The sequence below is a fragment of the Seriola lalandi genome, unplaced genomic scaffold (assembly GCF_002814215.2).
Source record: "Seriola lalandi dorsalis isolate HSWRI2012SDOR001 ecotype SW California unplaced genomic scaffold, Sedor1 jcf7180002054549, whole genome shotgun sequence".
NCBI lineage: Eukaryota > Metazoa > Chordata > Actinopteri > Carangiformes > Carangidae > Seriola > Seriola lalandi.
The window spans coordinates 995945-1016518 of NW_019525102.1; the positions used below are offsets into that span (position 1 = coordinate 995945).

Sequence of the window (20574 nt, forward strand, 5' to 3'; positions counted from 1 at the left end):
GCCCCCCCCCCCCCCCCCCTCGCCTCTTATCTCTGCTTCTCTTCTATTGCTCCCTTGCTTCAATTTAATTCACTGGGCTTTACTGACACGGTGGTTTAAGAAACAAAAAATCACCCACATTGCCAAAGTGTTTTATCACAGTGACAACAATAATGGAAATGCCGACAGTGGGAGAGAAATTAGCCTCAAGAGAATTAAAAAGATAGTGGGCAAAACTACTCCTTTCCTCATCTCCCCCTTGCTCTCTCTCCTGCTTTCTTCATTACCCTTTTTGCTTTCTGTCTCTAACTTTCTTCCTCCTGTCTTTTCTACGTCTTTCTGTCTCTGTGTGCTTCCCCCTCCGCTCCCTCTCTCTCTCGTTTCTCTCATCTGCTAAGCTAGCAGGAAAAGTGTTTTCTGAATCTCTTGTGTCAGCACCACTGTCAGACCTACACACCGCTTCCTAACTAAATATTATTCCTCCCTCTTTTTTTCCACCAACAGTTGCCTCTTTTTCTTTTTTTTTCTCCTCCCATATCCTGTACATGTACAGTGGTTGTCTTGCATTTACATCTTGCTCGTTCTTGTGTTGATTCTGTCCAGCTTTGTGTTGTTGCCTTGCTCCTGTCTGAACTTTGTTTCTACTTCCTGTCTCCAGGTATCTTTTTTTTTTTTAAATTTCCTAATTGATGACTGATGTTGAGAGGAAACAATAATGCAAGGAAAAGGAGTTGAAATCCCACCCATGCATAAAATTACATTAAAATTAACAGCTCATCACAAGGTTTTCAATTTCAACTTTCTTTCCTCCTTTTTATTTCAGCCATGTTTACCACTCACTCCACCGAGCACACACACACATATAAACCCATACACACACACGCACACCTCCGGGTTTCTGCCAGCAGAGTAATACTAAGCCATTAGCTGAATGAGTGCTGACATGGGAAGTTGTTAACACAGGCACTTACACACACACACACACACATACGTACACACCAACACGAACGCAGGAAATTACTCCGTCATTTGCACCCACCGGCCATGGACAAACACGATCACACTCTCGCACAGACACGCACACATACATGTTCAAAACTAATCACTGTTCGGAGTCGGAGTGTTTACATGACAGCAACGAGCAGATAAATCAATCACTAGAAACAACTGCTGCAAGCTACTGAGTCAGGGATTATAGGCCCGCTGCTGATAGAGTAAGGCTCCTGTATCACAGTAAAGTCTGAGTAGATTGTATCTGCTTTAAACAGGAATCTCTGTCCTTGTAGGTAAATGCTAAAAATAGGTCAGTAAGAATTCAATTAACAGCGAGGAAAGCAGTGAGATTTTGGGTTCATATTAAGGAGGGTACAGCTCAGCAATATTCTCAGATCAAAACCGTCCGGCTTCGCTTCATTAAAACGAGTTGAACCGCAAGTGGACATTTTTAAAAGTTGGTAAAAAAATCAGGCTGAAAGTTGTGTCGGCTCTCATTAGATTAAATGTCTGCTCATAGATCCAGGCTCTTCTGTTCTCTAACTTTTTTGAGCTCAAGCGCGAGTTTCCTCTCACTGTTTTTCCGATTTTTGCAGCTTTATAAATAATAGTTCAGTTGTTTTTAGTTTACAGTTATAACAGCTGCAGATTTCACCACGCTAAAGTTTTCGTAAATTTTGAAGTATTGGGTCTTGGTTTTCAGACAGCAGGCTTCTCATTAGTTAGCCTTGTTAGCTTCAGGAGTTAGTTGTTAGTTAAAAAGCCTTTAGTTCGGTAACAAAAGAATAAGATTTGAAGATTAGGAATAACTAGTGTTTTTGACAAACATAGCAGACTCTTGGGTGACATTAGCTAGGATAGCTGGGAGTATAAACTTCCCCATATCCAACAAAGAGAAGGACATAGCTGCAAACATTAGCCTAAATGCTGATATAGCAGCATCCATGGCTCGCCTGGGAAAATGCTAAACACTGGATGTGTTACTGTGACTGTGTGGCTTCTTTGATGTAACCTGTAACCTGTAGCTGATGAAAACTCGTTGCCCGGGGAAGTATCGCTTGGTTATCACCGTGGCAAGCAAGTTAGCTAATGTTAACAGCTTTACACAAAAGCTGACAAAAGTATTGTGCAAATCAGTTCTTATACTTTTACTATTGTTTTTTAAATAGACACCACCCTCCAAACTCCTTTGAATACAGAGTATCTCCTCTACTACAGCTACACGTACGCTACTTTGACACGTGGAAGACAGACCAGCGTGTCTAGTTACAGTTCTTAGCTTTGATTTGATTTCTGTTGTTCAATGCCATTTTCCCTTTCCAATAATTTACATGTTTTTGTCCAATATACTCTTAATTGCACATTTAATCTGATATGCTTGCGTTCGCTTTCCTCTAATCCATGTCTCTGTATGATATACTAACGCCTGTGTGTTTATTTCTTCTTCTTCTTCCACTTCTTATCAAAAAACAAGCTTTCTTTTTTTTTTTTTTCCAGCTTATTTACATGTACAAGTTCATTTCTCCACCAGGTTTTGATGCTCTAGGAGACCTGTTGAAGCCTACAGTTCCCACACACACCGCACCTCCTCCTCCTCCTCCTCAAATGGCCATCCATCCTGGAGGAAAGCTGCTAGCCAACGACCTCGACTCCTCTCTGGCCAACCTCGTGGGCAGTGAGTGTCAAGATCCATGTGCTCGCGTAGCAGTCTCTGCTCTAGCGTTGCAGTGTCTGTAAAGTAGTATTTTGCCTTCTGGTAAAACATTTATTTTTATTCATCCTTTTTTTTATGAAGACTTTCGACTTGAAAACATTTGAATATTACAAACTAGTTAAAATATGATCGAATCAGAGAGCAAATACCTTCTCTTTAAACTGTGATCACTCACTTTATCTGTTTCTGTCCCTCCTTAGATCTGCAGTTCGGTGGGACCCCAGCCAAGAAGTGAGTGTCTGGAGTTGTGATGATACCTCTCTAAGTTGTGTGCTTGTAGTCCAGGCTAGAGGCTTTATGCAGTGGCACAGCAAAAACGCCTTCCTGTTTTACCTCTCTACTGTTGCCAGAAATCCTACCTACAGTCTGTAAAGTGTTTAATTGGTTTTATGTGCTGAAGTCTGTGACAAAGTGCTTCTGTAAACCGTTAAAGGCAATGTTTCTGCAGCAATATCGTTATTCTTTAAAATTCATGATGCACTTCATGGGGGGGGGGGATAAAAAAAGAAATAGAGCAAGCTTCCAACACATGATTTTGGTGTTGTTTGAGAAAGTTGCCTCAGGTTGAGCAGGTGAAAATGTAGGGAAAACAAAAAAAAAAACACAACCCTGACAGTGTGTTGGTGTTTTTGCTGCTCCACTCATCCCTCTCCCAGGCCAGAGATGCAGTGGAACCAGCCTGGAGAGAAGAAGCTGACGGGGGGCCAGAACTGGCAGAATAAGACCATGTCGACCACGCAGTGGAGCCCCGCGCCCGTGGCCCCACAGCCCATGCCTGTACAACACGTGGTAAGGAGACAGAAACAAACACTGGACGTGCAGACACACACATAATACCCATGTGGTGCAGTGAATTCTACAATTTGACAATGTACTTAAAAGGATCCTTGATGGTGTCTGTAAGTAAGTCTTGGATTTTTAAGTTTATTAAAACTTCTTATTATAAACTTTCGGCCAACATTTCTATCGTTACTGCGGCAGCATTTTTAACAAGAACAAAACACGATTAGTCAGACAGGTTGGAAACAAAGCCAGATGCATTTGGAAGCAAAAACAAAGGCAAATGATAAAATCATAACAGTGCTGCCTGTTTTAAAGGGGCTATTTGTAAGTTTCTCTGCCACCGATGCTGGTTTCCTGCCGGGAGCTGGTGGGGGGAGATTGCCGCTGGCGTTGTGTTTACAGGTTATATTCGCCCTCTGAGCAGCGTTACGTGTTCAGGGCAGATTGGAGGCTTTAGTGAGTCGCTATTGGGAAAATGGCAAGATGGGCCGGGGCTAGCTGGTTAGCATGCTAACTTCAGTAGGAGAAAAGACGTGATAGAGACAAAAGTTAAGGTGTTGCTTTTTCGCTGCTGGAGACAGCTGTTGGTGAGTAAAAGTAAATTTGATGCTGAGCTAGCAACATTTCTTCCAGACTGGATAAGTAAACAGCTGTTAATGCTAACGTTAGCTATGAAGCAATAGCAAAACTTACACAAATAGCAGCTTGGCATCTTTGATCTACTGTTAACTTACCACAGTTGTAAGTACACCTGCGCAGTGAGGAATTATTACCAACATTTCAGCTGAGTTCACAGTTGGTTTTTACTTCCAAATGAAGTGGTTAAGATAACGTGGCTGCACTGCTACTTTATAATCGGCCTGGTCACCTGACCACTGGGAGTGAACATGTCATTCTCAGACCACAGAAACGATGTTGTGAAAAAGAAGAATTATTACATTTATCCAAATAAAACTTGCAGACACCTTCCTAAAAAAAAGAAAAGAAAGAAAAACAAACTTTGTTCATTGTGTGTGTAAATAGTTTATTTAAAATTGTTGCCTGTCTGTGTGCATGTGAATGTTTGTTGTGTCCTGTGAATAGATGGAAGTCTGTGTGAGTGCACTGTACAGAATATAACCGCCTGTGCATGCCTTGTGTGAGTGTAAGTGTGTGTTTCTGTGTGTGTGTGTGTGTGTGTGTGTGAGTGTGCGCGCGCTTGTGTGTGTGCGCGCGCTTGTGTGTGTTTGCGTGTTTGTGTGTGTGTGTGTGTGTGTGTGTGTGTGTGCGCGTGCGCTTGTGTGTGTTTGCGTGTGTGTGTGCTGATCTTGGCAGCTCCTGATTGTCCTCCTGATCTCTGGACTGCAATTTCTGGCTGACGAGGACAAACTGTCACTAACCCTCCACTTCCTCTCTTTCTCCCTCTCCCCAATATCTATCATCTTCCTCTCTCTCCTGTTGATCCTTCCTTTCTTTCTTTCTTTCTTTCTCTTTCTTTCTTTCTTTCTTTCTTTCTTTCTTCCCTCGCCACCCCTTCAACCCTGCTGTCATCCCCTCTAATCTCTCCTTCCTGTCCTGCTCGTCCACCTCATGCATTTCTCCCATCTGTTTTGCACCGTCATCCACTCGTCTTCCTTCCCTTCTTCTCTCGTGTTCGGCTTTATCGCGACTCTGTTTTGCGTTGTCATCTGCTCGTCCTGTTTTCGCTGCACTGCCTTTGACATCTGCACGTCCGAATTATGACCCCTCGTTTATTTTTCCCTTCATTTTATTTCCTTTGTGTCGATCTCCCTTTTTTTTTTGCCTATGTTGTCGTTCACGCTTTCTCCCTTTCTTTTTTCACATATTCTTCCTCACTCTTAAATTCCTTCCTTTTTCCTTTTTTTTGACTCCAACCCTGTTTCCTATCTTTCTCTTTTTCCCTCCCTCTTTCATCATCTCCACCTCATTTTCTTTGATTCTCTCCTTCACTCTCACTTTGTCACCTTCACTCTTCGCTCTCCTCTTTCTCTCTGCCTCTTTGTCTCTTGTTCTTTCTCTGTCTTTTGTCTTTTTTCCCTGTTGCGTCCTGATGCAGAATGGAATGTTCTATACTAGTTATGTAAGTACTTATCCCTGTTTAGTAAGAAAAGTCTTAACAAGCTGCCCTGTAACTTCTCTTATGTGCTTCCAACCTCCCTCCCTTCTTTCTTTGCCGTCTTCCTCTTCATCTCTTTCTCTGCCACCCTCTCTTTTTCCTTGAAGACAACTTGTTTGACAAAAAGTTGATTCAGTTCATGCCCACGTTCCACAAATAACCCTTTCACCTCTGTGCTAAAGGCTAATGTTCTGTGCTGGTTATGTAAGCACTAAGCAAATTGACTGATACCAGGAGCTGGTTATGTGAGCCACCTTGAGTCATGAACAGCCATAAACTGTGATGTGAACAGTTACAGTCTGTGTGGACCTGAAGGCAAATCTAGAGATAAAGCATACAAGTGCAGAAGTGCTGATCTGAGCTCTCGGTTTGTGTTTGTTGAAGAGGTATTATCTCTGGCTACGAGATTCAGTTTGTTGCTGCCGGGAAGCTAACACTAGCTAGCAGCTGTCTGCAGATATCAGGCTGATGTCAACACAAACAGTGCAGATGAATTAGTGAACAGACGTTCAGTTTCTGTCCTGCCTGTGCTCAAACTCATCAATAAAGTGGATGTGCTGTTGTTAGTTGAAGCATCTGCTGCAGACCGTCCACGTGTAGTTGTGTGGGAGAGCATTTATTTTTTTATTATTATCATTATTTTTCCCGGTGATGACGCCCTTTTAAATGCTGCAAGTTTTTTTTTTTTCTTTCTCAGTTGTTATGGCCTAAAAATGAAGATAAATCGTGTTTTAGTTTTTTTGTATTTGCCAAGTAATAAAGTCTTGGTCCACAGATTTATAACCAGGAAATGTGTTTGCATTTTAGCCTATGACGTGCACTTGTCAACAGTGTTAATTGGTTATTGAATGCAGGTGAAAGTTAAATTCCCAGGATGAATATTAAAAAGCGCCTTACACATAAATGGTGTTTATCTGATGTAACTGAATCATGAAATATTGAATTGAAATATCCAGCCCTAAATGAAATTATCCAACAATATTGATTCCAAATATTGTAGCTATAACCTGATAGAACTTATTCCTCGCTGCTGTACAGCTTCGTATTAGTATATGCACGGTTTCTTACGGGATTTGTTGACAGAAAAAATACAGAACCTCAGCAGCCCTATCCTTTAACCCAACACCATGTGCCGACAGACTTAACAGGTTAAGAAGATCTTCCGTCATTGTTCACAGACTGTGTCCAAAAAAAAACCCAAAGACTTGTGAAACTAAGGCTCAGCTCCCGTCTAATTCCAGAGACATGATATTGGCTGTATTACTTCATCTTTGACTCTCACTGACAAGGACAACGCAAAAACACAGAAATTGCCTATGGGGATTAATTCAGAAGCACAATGCAAAAACGTGACGTAAATAATGTCTTTGTCCTCCAACATGCTGAAAGACAAAAGTCTCTACATTGTGTGGTCAGCAGTGAACTGAATCCTGCCTTCAGAAAACAGAAAAATGCATCCGCTTTGACTAATTTAAGCTTCTTCTTTTCTTTTTCTTTTGCTTACAGACAGAAAATATTAATAGAAGTTGTTATTATTGTCCCTGAGAAAGAAAGAAAATCTATTATCTCTGACTTGTAAATGGACATGCCTGTCAAAAATGGCAAACATAACCTCTGTAAGCCTCAACACAATAAATAAGTCATAGCGGTATGTGGCAGTAACGTATAAGACATCACAGGTAGTGGAGAATAAATAGGCTGTCACGCATCACGCATGATAAGCAACAAGCTACGCCTGAGATTCTCGGCAGCAGGGCAAGGCTGCAACGGTTTCTGCTCGCTTGATACTTCAAATGCCAGAAATCCAGCGAAGCATTTCACTTATTTAACCTTCATTTAACCGTGCAGGTTATCTGAGGTCAGATGTCTGTCTTTTTGCAGAAAAGGCCCAGAGAAAAAAAAAAGATTGTCGCCCTTTAGAAGGAGGTGGCAAAGGGAATGGGAAAAGTTCAGCTTTGAATCGCTAAAACTCTGGGGTTAAAGATCTAGGGGAGAACAGACAGATTATGAAAAAAGGATACATAGATAGACCGGCAGACAGGGAAACACGCTAGAGAGAAAAAACAGCAGGAGAGGCTGAGCATGAAAAGACGGATACAGACAAACAGATAAATGTTAAAACATGATGCATTAGGTTGACGGCTCGGCTGAAAGACAGATGGACAAAAACGCTGACAGAGAAGGTGAAGCGGCGCATAAACTCCATCTCACCTGCTCTGTTTTCCTCTCAGCACATCATCTTGTCATTCGTAAAGAAGAACAAAATAAAATGATTTCCCGCTGTCATTGTACACAGGCGGGCAGACGCAGAGACATGTGGTTTGTTAAGTGAAGCAGAGTGGTTCAGGTGCAGATGACAGTAAAGTCGGTTAGATATTTAATCAGGATTTTTCAACAGTAAAACCTTTAAACCGCCAGTGCGTCACCAAATGACCGGTAAACATATGTGACGGATAGATTCAGGTCTTATGTCTAAACTGGGACTCTTTCTTACCTCTCTGCCGCCGCAAGAGATCGGACTGATCAATGGTTATGATCAGCTTTCACAGCCTGCTCCCTGAAGGCCAGAATTAAAAACAGATGCCTGATCCATCACATTGATTACCTCCTGAGATCAGTACACTGGCTCCACAAGAAACCTGTTTTTGGGGGGGTTTTTTCTGCCAATCTTTTGGCAGAGAATCGCTTCCACTTCTTGTCTTCGCCTTTTAAAGAACCTTTTGAAGCTCAGATATTAAAGCATTTTACATTTGCTTTGGCTCAATTTTCAAAAGTCTTAACAGAAAATGCTGTTTTCTTAATGAAATCATCTGGATGAGATGAGGTAAACAGTGTTTATGGTTAAATATCTATATATCGTTGTCTAAAATGATGTCAAACGAAATATTTCTCATCAACGCACAGTTCATTTCATCCAGATTATGCCAGGAGCAATAAGAAAATATCAACAATTTAAGCAGGAGAATCTTAACACAGACATTATTCACATATTTTTAATGATTCAGTAAGTTACACTTTCCCAATGATGCTACTTCCTGTTTTTCTTCAGTATCAAAGTAATCCAGTGGTAAACAGGAAGTGCTAATGCATAAATTGATCTTTGAATTTTTAATTTTTATGATGGCACATACAAACAGAGGTTAAAGAAAATAGTCTTGAAAGTAGAAGTTGTAGCTCTTCGCCACCTCAGTTTGAATTTCTCTGTTCAAGCTTTTGGTTTTATTCATTTATTCCAAAACCGTAGATACTTCAACCATCTACAACACAATCAGCTGCAGTAACACTGTCGTGCTTAAAAGCATAAAACATTAAGTTTCTAGTTTATACTTTCAGTGACAAACCGAACATGACACGAGTTTGACTGTCAAGGGAAGAAATTGAGTTTCTAGTAAAAGTAAAAGCAGTTATGTTTAAATAAAGAGAAATGCAGCAATTTGTAAAATACTGTGAGACTAATCTCTTTTTATAGATCAACCAGCGTAACTTGCTGTTTGTTTAAAGCATTGATTAAGGTGTCGTTGCATAAGTAGCAATTACAGGATGATGCTAGTGCAGTTGTATTTTTGCCCATGAAAGCTTAAATTTCATGAGGCTCATTTCATCGCCTTGATTAATGTAATCCATCATTTTACCTAAGACTGCAAAGGTAATGTATGATTTCACCACACAGCTAATTACTGTGCTGTGGAAATATTGTCCTTTTTTTCACTCTTTTTTTTAATTTCTTTGTTCCAGCTAAACACAGCCAACTCTGGCAGAGGGGAAGTAGTTAGTAATACGCGCTACACGGCTGCAGTGATTTAGGCGTTATAAAGTCATGTTAAGAAAACTGCCACAGTTGTCTCATTTACGGTGATGGATTAGGTTTGTGAAGGCAGCAGCGTGTTTCCGCAAGCTGTTTTTAATGGCTTTTTGAAAACAGTGGGAAGCTTGCGACTTCAGGGCGAGCCAGCAGAGCAAAGCAGCCTCAACTTCTGACTGCAGCAAACACTGAACTTTTATATGTGATAGGAGGAGAATCTTGGATCGTGTGCAGGTGCTTGCAGGTATTCCCAACTGAAAAACGCAGATCCTTATTAGTTTGGTTTGAGAGAAGTTGTAGGAGCGCCTGCCTCCACGAAATTACCGGAGGCGACAGATACCTCATCTTACATCTGTTAATATTAATACTGTTGTATGAGTTATGGATACTACACTGTTGTGCTGCACTGTATCTTCACTTCTCATCTTAAAAACTGGTTCTCCTCCAGGACATTCGCTGCTCCTGATACTGTAATGCTCCCGCGGACACTCACTCCCATAAATTACCAATTTGGTCGGGCAGAAATCGGCGGCTTTGATGCAGATGTGCGTGGGTTGTAAACGACGGCTACAAATTGCCCGTCACGTCGAATTTGAGGCCCATTCAGCCTTAGTGGATTTGATTTGTGAAGTAAGGAGGGCAGGGCTAAACGCTGTCCTATTGAGCCACCCCCTTTTAAAGCGGTGGTAATGATTGCTCCCAGTGGGATTCTGCTAAGTACCTCTGCTGCATGCTGCGTTGTTGTGCTCCTGATGCACGCACACTTTAGCAGCATTAAACGTAGTCGCATACAGTAGACGGTGTGTGTTTTTTTATTTATTGTGTTCAGTGAGACAATTCTAACCGGGACAGATGAAATGTCTGTCAGAGCTAAAGGTGCTAGATTTGTGTTTCTTTATTTTTTATTTTTTGTCTTCTTGCTTTTCTTCCAGGCTCCAGCTCCCATGGCTTTCCCCATGACCACACCGCAAGTGCCTGTGTATGGAATGGTGAGTGTGCACTGAAAACCACTCTTCATGTACGAACCGTCACATACGTGCAGTACAGGGCTGCAACTACTTTCCTATACATTCCTATATCCCTCGTATTCAAGCTTCCTGTTTTGTCCAAAACACAAAGATATTCTTTTTTAAAAGCAAAAAAAAAAAAAAAAAAAAATAGGTAATTATCTTGTAAATCTTTGTTAATTGACTAATGAAATTCTCAACTAATGATTTTACCTCTAATGGAAAATATATACAGTACAGAGGTTCACCAGTAGCTACGTTAACCTGACTGTTTTCTTTGTCTTCCCTCTGTCTTTCTTTCTTCTCCTGTTTCCATTTGTTTCTGCCTTTCATGCCCTTTTGCTATTTGTGCATCACTGGTTCCTCACTTTATTTTTTCTCTTGCTGTCTCGCTGTTTTTCGTTCTTGTTTTGTTTTCTGTCCATCTTTCTCCATCCCAACCCCCTCCTCCTCCTCCTCCTCCTCCTCCTCCTCCTCCTCCTCCGCCTCCTCTTCTCTATATCTTTCTCTCTCTGCAGGTCCCTCCCCAGATGGGTCAGATGGGCGGGGTACCAGTGATGGCTCCTCAGCCAATGATGTACAACCAGCCTGTTCTCAGACCCACCAACCCCTTCGCACCCATGCCCGGAGCCCAGGTGATGACACAAAGCACATGCACTTACTTTAACCTAATCCATCTGTCCCTGTGTTTGTTCAGCAGCACTGGCCCAGAAACACAGGATAAATACACCGAGCAAATAAACACAGGATAAATACACAGAGCAAATGAGCGGAAAACAGACAGATAAAATTATGAAGTCTTAAATGATTCCACTGTTTGTTCGTGTTCTTACCACAGTTACTCAGTGATATTACAACATCAGTTAAAATAGTTACAGCCCTAATAACATCACAGTGGCCAATGGCAATAAATCGCTTTACTAGGAATTTAGACATAATTTAATTTATTTGGGTTTTTCCTCACATTTATGACAAGTTACTGCATTTCACAACAATTGCAGCATTATTAGTTGCGCCCAGTACGTCATGTTAATTACGTTTGTGAGAAATAATCAGATATATGTTCATTTCTTGTCTTTTTCACTGTGACCCCAGTACACTCATGGGTTTAGCCGCCAACAGCCTTAAATGGTCTTGTATGACCTTGAGCTCATATTGGCTAATGTTAGCTGTTTACTAAACTTAAGTAAACTTCAGATTAATGTTAAACTGACAGATGTTTGTTCCTCTCTGCTTGTGCTGCTGGTACAGTGCGTTTTGTCATTTACCACTGTCATGTTGTCAAGTTAGCATCATTAAATTAGCATTATTAAAATTTAGCATCATCTACTTCTGTTAGATAATCAGCAATTGGTAAAATTGAAATACATTTAATATGATTGTATTTAAATTTTAAGAGGGAGAGAAAAGTAAAATTAGAAGAATGTCTGTGGCGCATGAACTTTTTTTTTTTATTTCCTATCCCGTTGATCTTCCCGTGACCTCTCAGATTTATGTTGGTATCCCTTTGTTGGGGTCCCAAACCTCCGGTGTAACATACATCACTGTCTTGTTTTATTAAATGGGAAATTCCTGTTGTGAAATCATTTGCTGGCAACCAGTTAAAGCAGCAAAGTGGTTTTAAGTGAGACAAATTCTCAGATTTTTTTTTTTCACCCCTTGTCTTGTTTCAGATGCAGTTTATGTAATCCAGTCAGGGGGGAAGCAGAGTGCCAAAAGCGACAAACAAACAAACAAACAGCAGAAGAAAACACACAAGAGGAATGATCGGATGGACGGAGGAATGATTTGATCGAGCTGAAATGACTAAGAGACAGACAGACGACAAGATAACCAACCAACACCAAAAAACAAGTTGGAAAGAGGAGAAGATGACCGAGCAGAGGATGGAGGGATGGAGGGATGGCGGGGTGGAGGGATGTGGTGGGGGATGTGGTCGTCCTGGCTGGTCTTTGTCTGAAACAACTCCTTGCATTTGTGTGTGTGTGTGTGTGTGCTTGTGCGTGTGCAGCTTCTTTCTGTAATATTGTCCTGATTTGTGTTTTAAATCCCATCGATGGAGTGATGATTCAGGAGAGGGAACATGGATGAGAGAGAAAGATGTAAAGAAAGATGGAGGAGATAAGAGGGGATTGAGGAAATCCTACCTCTGGTTTTACAGTCAGACTGTATATATCTGACTGTCATGAGAGTCTCTGCTGCAGAATTAGCTTTATTTCATACTGGTGCTATTTTGTCTTCTCTGGGTTTCTGTCCGCCTGCAACGGCATCTTGGGAGCACTTAGGAGAGGACAAGTGTTTGTTCAGTGTGAATGTGGAGGTGTGTGTGTTTGTATTTGTGTTTGTGTGCGCACAGCAGTTGCTTCAGATAATACCTTCACGACCGACCTCTCCATCCCCTCCCTCGTTCTCTGTCTGAGTCCACAACTGTCCAATCAGCGAGAGATTTAGAGGCAAATCTTCTCCAGTGTGTTCCCCGTAATTTTCCACTCTGTTGGGATATCTTTGTATTTTTCAATCTGTTTTCTCCTGCAACCTCTCCTGAATGTTATCGGGGCTTGCACAGCAATTTGTTGAACCATTTGTTAATAGTAGTTGAGCGTTTGTTGTTATGGGTTTTAAGCTAAAGTCTTTGTTACTCATACTGCATTGTTTTTCTTTTCCTAAAGCCACAGATACACACAGAGAGACAGGGATTAGCGATGACAACATGCTAGCATGGAACAACAGAGTTGTCTGAACTGTTTGTGAACCAAAACTTTTCTTTAAAAAATATTTTTCTTGAGGCCCGGTCACACCAGAAAGCGGCACAGCGAAATTTATCCATGTGCCTGTGTGAAACGCTTGTTAGCTGGTGAGCTAACCGCTAACACATTAGCCAGACAAGAACTAGTCAGTCTCATAGCTCTCTGAACTTTTTCTCTTTTTTCTGTGCTGTTGTTTACCTTCCCCTGGCATATTGTCCTTGGGATTTTACATCATTTCATTCAGTAAAGAGTAAAGAGATGAGAAAAAAAGCTCTAAGCTAGCTAGTGTTGTAACTGACAATTAGTTCACCCAGTTTATTCAAAAGATGTATCTTGGTCTCCGAGCCATTCCTCTTTTGTGGAGCAGTTTATGCTCTAAGAGAAGACTTTCTGGAACATTAATATAAGATAAGTAATTATTATTTTATATTATAAAGTGGATGGTGCAACGCGACTAATAAGCAGCGTTAGCTTCCTCCATTTTGGACTCTAAGTTCAGCAATGTCAAGATAGGTTGCTATTGGTCAGCAGCACAAATTTGTGAGTTAAAGTTTATAGCAAGTTGAACTTGCTTTGAAAAGTTCCCCAAAATTTTAAACAATGGTGTAACCAGGCCTTTAGCGAGGTTGGACTTGACACGCGCTTATCTTGTCATTTTTGGCCATTACTTGGGTAAAATTGAAGAAATTTGTACTTGCATCATGCTAAAGAGCGTTTATTAGCATCATTAGCCTGTTAGCTCCCTGTTAGCACCTTGACCTGTGTGTATCTGGTTTTCTTGTCTTCATTAGCTCACCAAGCAGATTCAAACATTCAAGAGCTTTTTTCGTTAGGTACACCCTATTGGCAGATCCACATTATGTGCCAATGATTGATGACGGCAGCACTGAGTGAGTGAGTTACATGTTACTGAATCAAGTTGAATTCACTTTAAATTGCACTGAATCAAAGTGAGAGTCTTGTAAGTGCGACTCTATCTGCCCCAAGAGCCAAACGACACTGAACTTTTGGCATCACCCTCGCTCTGTGGTTCCAGGAAGTTTTGGGGGATCAAATTTGACTTGTGTAAGATGTCATGGCCATTCTTCAGCCAAAGCTTCCGTCACCGTGAGTCTGACTGTCGGTGTGTTTGTGCCGTGCGTTCACGTGTATGCTTACACATTTATGTGTACATTTTCCATTGAGGGCTATTTCTGAGGGTCAAATTGTGTCAGATTTCAAGCCAAATTTGAGCCAGCGAGTTTGACACAAGACGTGCTCGTTTTGATTTTGTAAAATCAAATTTTGTTGCAAAATGCACATGCAAAAATTTTGCACTGAAGTGACTATCCTGCCGTAGTGGAGCTGTTGCCAGTTTTCCTGGCGTGGAAAAAAGTTGAGAAAGAGATTTGAAGTTTGTAAAAGATAGTTTGGGGTTTTACAATAACAAGTTTGCCTAATCTTTTTGTCTAAACCAGCCACTTTGGCAGGTAACTAAAAGTTATTTTCCTGCCTTTCAAACGATGAACTTGAAACTGTTTATTAGTCCCATCCCCGGTCCCAGCCCAGTGTCTACATCCCAACAACCATCAGTAATAGTCCAGTCGTATCGCACTCATCATCCACTCTGCTGTGAAATCTCTAGAATCTTGCTTCAGTCTCTCAACTCTGTCTACTTGGTCTATCTCTAGAATGCTTTTTTAGCCTGCTTTGTCACTGTTTGGTATGTGTAGATATGTAAAAAAAAAAAAAAAAAAAAAAAAAAAAAGATAATATTAATAATAACCAGTTTCTGTCTAGATTGTCTGCGCTAACCCATCACTGTCGCTGTTGGATAGATATTGCTCTTAGACACTTCTTGTCGCAGTCTTGTGTTAGCTTAGCTTCTCTTCATAGTATCCTCCTTGAAACCTGTAGAAGACTTCCTGCAGTAGGTTTCCCACCTTGTCCTCACCTCTGCTCTGACTATAGCTCTATTATCTCTCTTGGTGTCTCTGTCTTTTAGCTGTAGATGAAACCTTTCGGAGGCTCAGGCTTTGTGGTTCGCTTCTTTCTAGCTTTAAGTGCGCTCTTCCTTCTCGCTCTCAGCATCACTCCAGTGTCCGGTAGGTAAGGTCCTCATCTTTTTTTCCCCGTCTCGCCAGCAATCGGCCATCTTCGCCTCTCGTTATGATGTCAGCAGCGTACAAACCGTTTCTGATTGGACTGACGAACCTCAACAGCCAATCTGATGCTTGGATATCCAGGTCTTTTGTGACAAATGGAGGCTTTGTTGGCTGTGGCAGAGACATACGGTGCTTTTCTAGAACTAAGTACAGTATGTAGTCCAACCATGTTTGGAAATGAGCTTTAGCTAAATGCTAGCAGATTTCAGCAGCAGCTAGAAAGTTAATATGCTCAATTTGCCAAACAAACTAGCTGATGTTCAGGGGTACTTTTTATTTAGTCGGAAAAATGTCGCAAGAGAATCCACAGATCCCTTAAATATCTGAACAAAACTTCAGTTCTAAGCCCTGTTAGACTGGAATTCTGCTTCTGCGGAAATACATGTAAACATCTTGGCAAACAGATGTGTTATTGGTAACGGAAGGTCGCAGTGGACGTCAATATCCTGTCAGGCAGTTTGCTCTATTTTCTCCTTCAGTGTTTGGATGTACATTTCAGCATACTACTGCCACGAGTTGTTTCTGTAGCAGAGTATAGGAAAACACATTTCTCATTCACCAGCTTGTCATCGTCCCGTCCTTTTTACATTGATAATAAATCCAAATTCTGTTTCACGAATGTCGTGGTTTTGTTTACACTCGGTCACTGGGGTGAAATTGATTTCTGTTTCCAGACTATATCTGTTTTTACGGTTTGCTAAATGTGACAAGTCCTACCCCCCAGAACCAAGTGTAAAAGAAACGCATGCGAACGTGTCCGGATGCCACTCGTTTGCTTCGGTGGATCCCGGAGAAGCACAATTCCAGCTTCAGCAGGGAAACGTTTTTGATTTTTGTGTCCAGCCAAATATCAGTGAACAGAAAGTTGCTTTCTTGAGCCCTAAAACTGAACTGGTGTCAGCATGAACTCCCTCTGACACTGCATGCATCCTAAACATAGATTCTGGAGCTTCTCCATCCTCAAAATCCTCCTCTCCAGGGTCTAAAATAAAAGTACCTTTGTATTTAGGTTCCAAGTTTGGCACAATTTATTTTATTTATTTTTTATTTTTTTAATGGATGCCTCCACTTTGGCACCAAATTTAGTTCTAATCATGGTTCTTTATTTCCTGCGACAGCTGTCTTGCTGTCTCTAATCTGGTGTGATAAACTGGCATTTCAGAAAGAGGCGTCGCTTTGGTGGCGCCGAGCCAGAATCAGGTCATCACCACGCTGGATCTTAAAAACAATTCATATCAGGTCCAGCTACAGTTCTTATCATTTTCTGATGTTTGTAGAATACAAAATTGGTTGGCTTTGGTATGAAGACAAGTGTTTAACCTGGTCTGACTTACTTTTTTCAGGCGTTTTTCTTGCAAGCTAAATCTACATTTTGTGTTCCTGTGGGCAAGTTTCTTTGCTTTTCTTTTCTTCCCGTGTCTCGTTCCGTTTCGTAGATTCTCTCTGCATGGAAATTCAGTCCTGCCTGTTGCGATGAGGTTTTCTTTCTTTGTGTCTTGAGTGGTTTCAAAAAGGGCGTAGAGGAGGAGACTACTGTGGTTTTTTCGGATCTCATAAACGTTACTGGCTCGTCTCCTTAGCGTTGATGTAACTGCCAGTAATTATTACAGCTTTATCATGTAGGTAATTTTGTTATCCGGGGAGGGTTTTGGCCGAGCATGCAGGCTCTTTTTCGGCAACTCCCTTCCTCGAATTTTAAACTCTCTTTTTGTCTGGGAGTTTCCCAGTACAACCACTGTTCTCTGGGGTTGCCCTCTAACCTGGGCGAGCCTTGTGGCGAGCCTCGTGGCTACCGCTAGAAAAGTTTCACTCAACTTCAAAAGCTGCTACCACCTCTCTGCATTGTTGTAGCACGAGTCCAGGTGGAGAAGGATACACTGATAAATCTTGATGTCATATTAAATACTTTGTTGTCTGCTAAGGCCAAGTGTATCAAATGTTCAGAGCAGACTCTTCTCTGGCGAGCCATCCCTCTTTTCTTTCTGGGGTCGGTGAGAGCATGGTTGCATCGTTGTGGATGTTTGTTGTCCTTTTTCCAAAAAAAAGCATGATATGACAGTGATGGTGATGGAGATAATGATGGTGATGGTGATGATGATGATAAATTCTCTCCTCTTGTTGTCCCTGTTTTAAAAACGTATTGTCTGTCAGGCGCCCCCGACAAGGCGAAATGGATCAGACTTTCTTGACCGGTCATTTGCCGTCCATGACAGCAAGGTTCATCACTTGTTTGGACCGAATCTGACAGATGTTTGTCACTGTCGATAAACGAGCCACTGTAGCAAAACGGAGCGCCAAACTTGTTTGTGTTACTTCTCCCAAAGATGTCACATTTGTTACTCGCAGCACATGTCCTCAAAGGCAGATATAGTCCTTTTGGATTCTGCACTGTTGTGGCGCCATCTGTGGGTCGCTGTGTGCGTCGCAGCCTCGGCAGTGTAAGAAGAGAAATCCAGGAGTCTAGACACCCACTAAAATGAAAATGGAAAGAAACAAAGAGAGAGGCTGTTAAACAGATAAAAAATTTCCTCGTTTTGTCAGTGAGCCGGTGTGTGTTGAATCAAAGATCTCTTGTGCACGTTCTGTTTTTTCTACATCTGTGTTTTTTGGTAAGAAACCTCGGATTGCTGCCTCACTATTCTGTATATAGAGAAACACACACATTCACACTCACAACACAGAGCTTAAATACATACTCTCATTATCCGCAACTGCATTATTTTCATTTACTCTTTATTTTTCTGAACATGAAAGATATTAGCGTTCATACTGCAGTATATAGGTATGATTACTACTCAGCGGGGGCGGGTTAAAACAGACAGACGATGCAGATTTTCGAGGGCTGCAGACCTCCCCATACATCAGGATCAGCCATGAATTCTCAATGATGCCAAATGTTTTTTGAGCAGAGTACACCTTTTAATCTGTTCCTCTCTCTTCTGTGTCCCCCCCCCCCCCCCCCCCCCCCATCTCTTTGTACATTTTTTCTATTTATTTAAAGCAGAAATATATGGATTGTATCAAGCATGGAAAGGCAAACAAATGTTTCAGTCGACAAAAATCACAGGCTTTTATTTTACAGCAGTATATTTGTTTATTCTAGGGATTTGTTTTCTCTCTCTCTCTCTTTTTTTGGAAGAAATAAAAAGTCATTTTCCATTCCTAAACTAGTGTCTGTCTTTTGAGTTTTCCTGACAGCTGCTGAATGAGCTGCAGTCGCAACCCGCTGCTTAAACTGCAAAGAAAGTCTACGAACCCTTGAAATGTACTTTTTAAAGTCTCAGATGATAAAAATTCAAGGCCTTGAAATGTCAAACAGTGCATCTTCTGACTTTTAATTGCGGCGCCGCAGGGCGTGAGAATGTGTTTTCTTAATTCAGCCTCTTTTCTAGTGAGATCTCAACGCATGTTTTACCCAATCCAATATTTTTTGCAGGGGTTCATCTTGCATTTCAGTGCGGGTGGCGACTTCTGCTTCGCTTTTTAACCTTGTTTATCCTGAAAACATTTTACATTCATACAACCAACGTACTAATGTGTCCAGGTTAAATGTCTTGCTCAAGGGCACAATGATGGAGCAGTGTTTGAGGGAGGACACAGAGTTACTAATATATTTTTATACATATTTTTATATGTGGTTATCCAATCAAACTTTAGTGTCCAAAGAATAAAATATAAGGTGCCACATAAGACTACCCTTATAAAGGATTTAGAAATGGCTTATAATGAAGTTATTCATTTGGTTAACACTTTATAAATCATAAATAAACAATTATAAATGAGTTATAACACAGTACATTGATGCAGGATCACTATTTAGCAAGATCAAAGTAATGCTTACCACTCATTATTCTTACTAACGAGTTACTACCATCTCTCACTGGTAAGAGGAGCCTCATAGTAACTCATTAATAAATGGTGAATGTGTTTCACACTTGTCAATGAGGCTCCTTTTACCATTTAGAAATCCTTTTATAATGGTAGTCTTATTGTAAAGTGGTATCTTTCTGTGAAGACTTTTAATTAAATGCAAAATGAAACAATGGTTTCTAAGGCTAACATCAGCAGAATGCCATAAAAATGTCAGTAAATAAACAACCTGGCAAGAGTTTACATGCAAACTTAACATAAGTGGCACCTTGAAAATGTCCCAGAGATCCTGTAACTATGGGAGACACTTAATTACCACTAATCTTGTGTGTGCGTAGTTGCTGTTTTGCTGTTTGTTTTTGTTTACACTTGTACTGTTTATCCCCTGTGACATGTTGACCTGAAACACTTCTACCAGCGTGGTGTGGACCCCCCCCAGCTATTGTGTGTTATTAGGACGACTTCAGCGCTCCCACAGCGAGGGATTTAAAAGCAGGTTCCCACCTCCTGACTCCTGCTGAGCTCTGAATAATGAAAGTGTTTGTGTATATTTGCTCCACAATCACATCAAGAGGCTCTCACAGATGCCAGGGGTGATGTATTTGGTCGTATTTCAGTGTTTTCCTTTTTGTTTTTGACTAAGTGGTCCTTAGTAAGACATACATCAGTCAGAACCAACTGAGGCTGACAAACAGCAGTGTTTTGTCTTTAGTGAATAATTTATGGTCGTACCACCTGTTGTCGCCGGCAGTTTGTCTCTCTGTGCTCAGGATGAATGAGACTCTGGTGCAGGACTCCATAAACCCAAGATGTAAACCACCTTTTCACTAATCCATCCACATCGACCTGAAGTACTAATGAATATGTAAAATTATACAATTTAAGATCTTTGAATTTTACTCTTATCTACTTTAAAAAGCTACAGTGATTTCTTAGGAGAAATAAGTCTGTTGCAAGTAGTATATGTAACTATTTATAGTTTAATGTAATGTTCTTATATTCATCCGGCACTAATCAGTGAATTACATTTTACTTTTGCTCATCAGGTTTTTCCTCTAAAAATATCCAGTAAATTTGAGCACAAACGTGTCCCTGCCCTGAAAATGTCTTTTAGCATCTTCAGCAGGTGGAAGAACTGCGGCCGCTGCTCCCATGACGAGTCCGGTCTGCAGCGGATCCAGTGGCAGGAAGTGACAGATATCCACAAGTTGTCAGGCCCATTGTGGCGGCCGTCGGGCCACAGCAGGGCCTGACGGTGACAGCCGACCCTCACCAGGAGGAATGTCATCCCCCACCTTCAGATAAGCTTTGACAGCTGTAAATTTAGACAGGGGAGAGAGAGGGGAGGGAGGTGAGCTGCTATTTATATCTTTCATTCAGCAAGGCCCAAACCAGAGACAGAGAGAGACCCCCCCCCCC

At 41.2% G+C, this 20574-nt stretch overlaps 1 protein-coding gene across 1 annotated transcript in view; it reads left to right on the forward strand.

The window, feature by feature from the left end:
* Positions 1–18452, forward strand: part of LOC111661732 (phosphatidylinositol-binding clathrin assembly protein) — a 78227-nt gene extending 59775 nt beyond the window's left edge. Inside the window, exons 14-19 of the mRNA XM_023415389.2 lie at positions 2504–2647; positions 2887–2917; positions 3343–3475; positions 10320–10376; positions 10913–11029; positions 12068–18452. Coding sequence (XP_023271157.1) covers positions 2504–2647; positions 2887–2917; positions 3343–3475; positions 10320–10376; positions 10913–11029; positions 12068–12082 — 497 coding nt within the window. The 3' untranslated portion in view covers positions 12083–18452. The remainder of the gene's footprint in view (positions 1–2503; positions 2648–2886; positions 2918–3342; positions 3476–10319; positions 10377–10912; positions 11030–12067) is intronic.
* The last annotated feature ends 2122 nt before the right edge of the window (positions 18453–20574 follow it).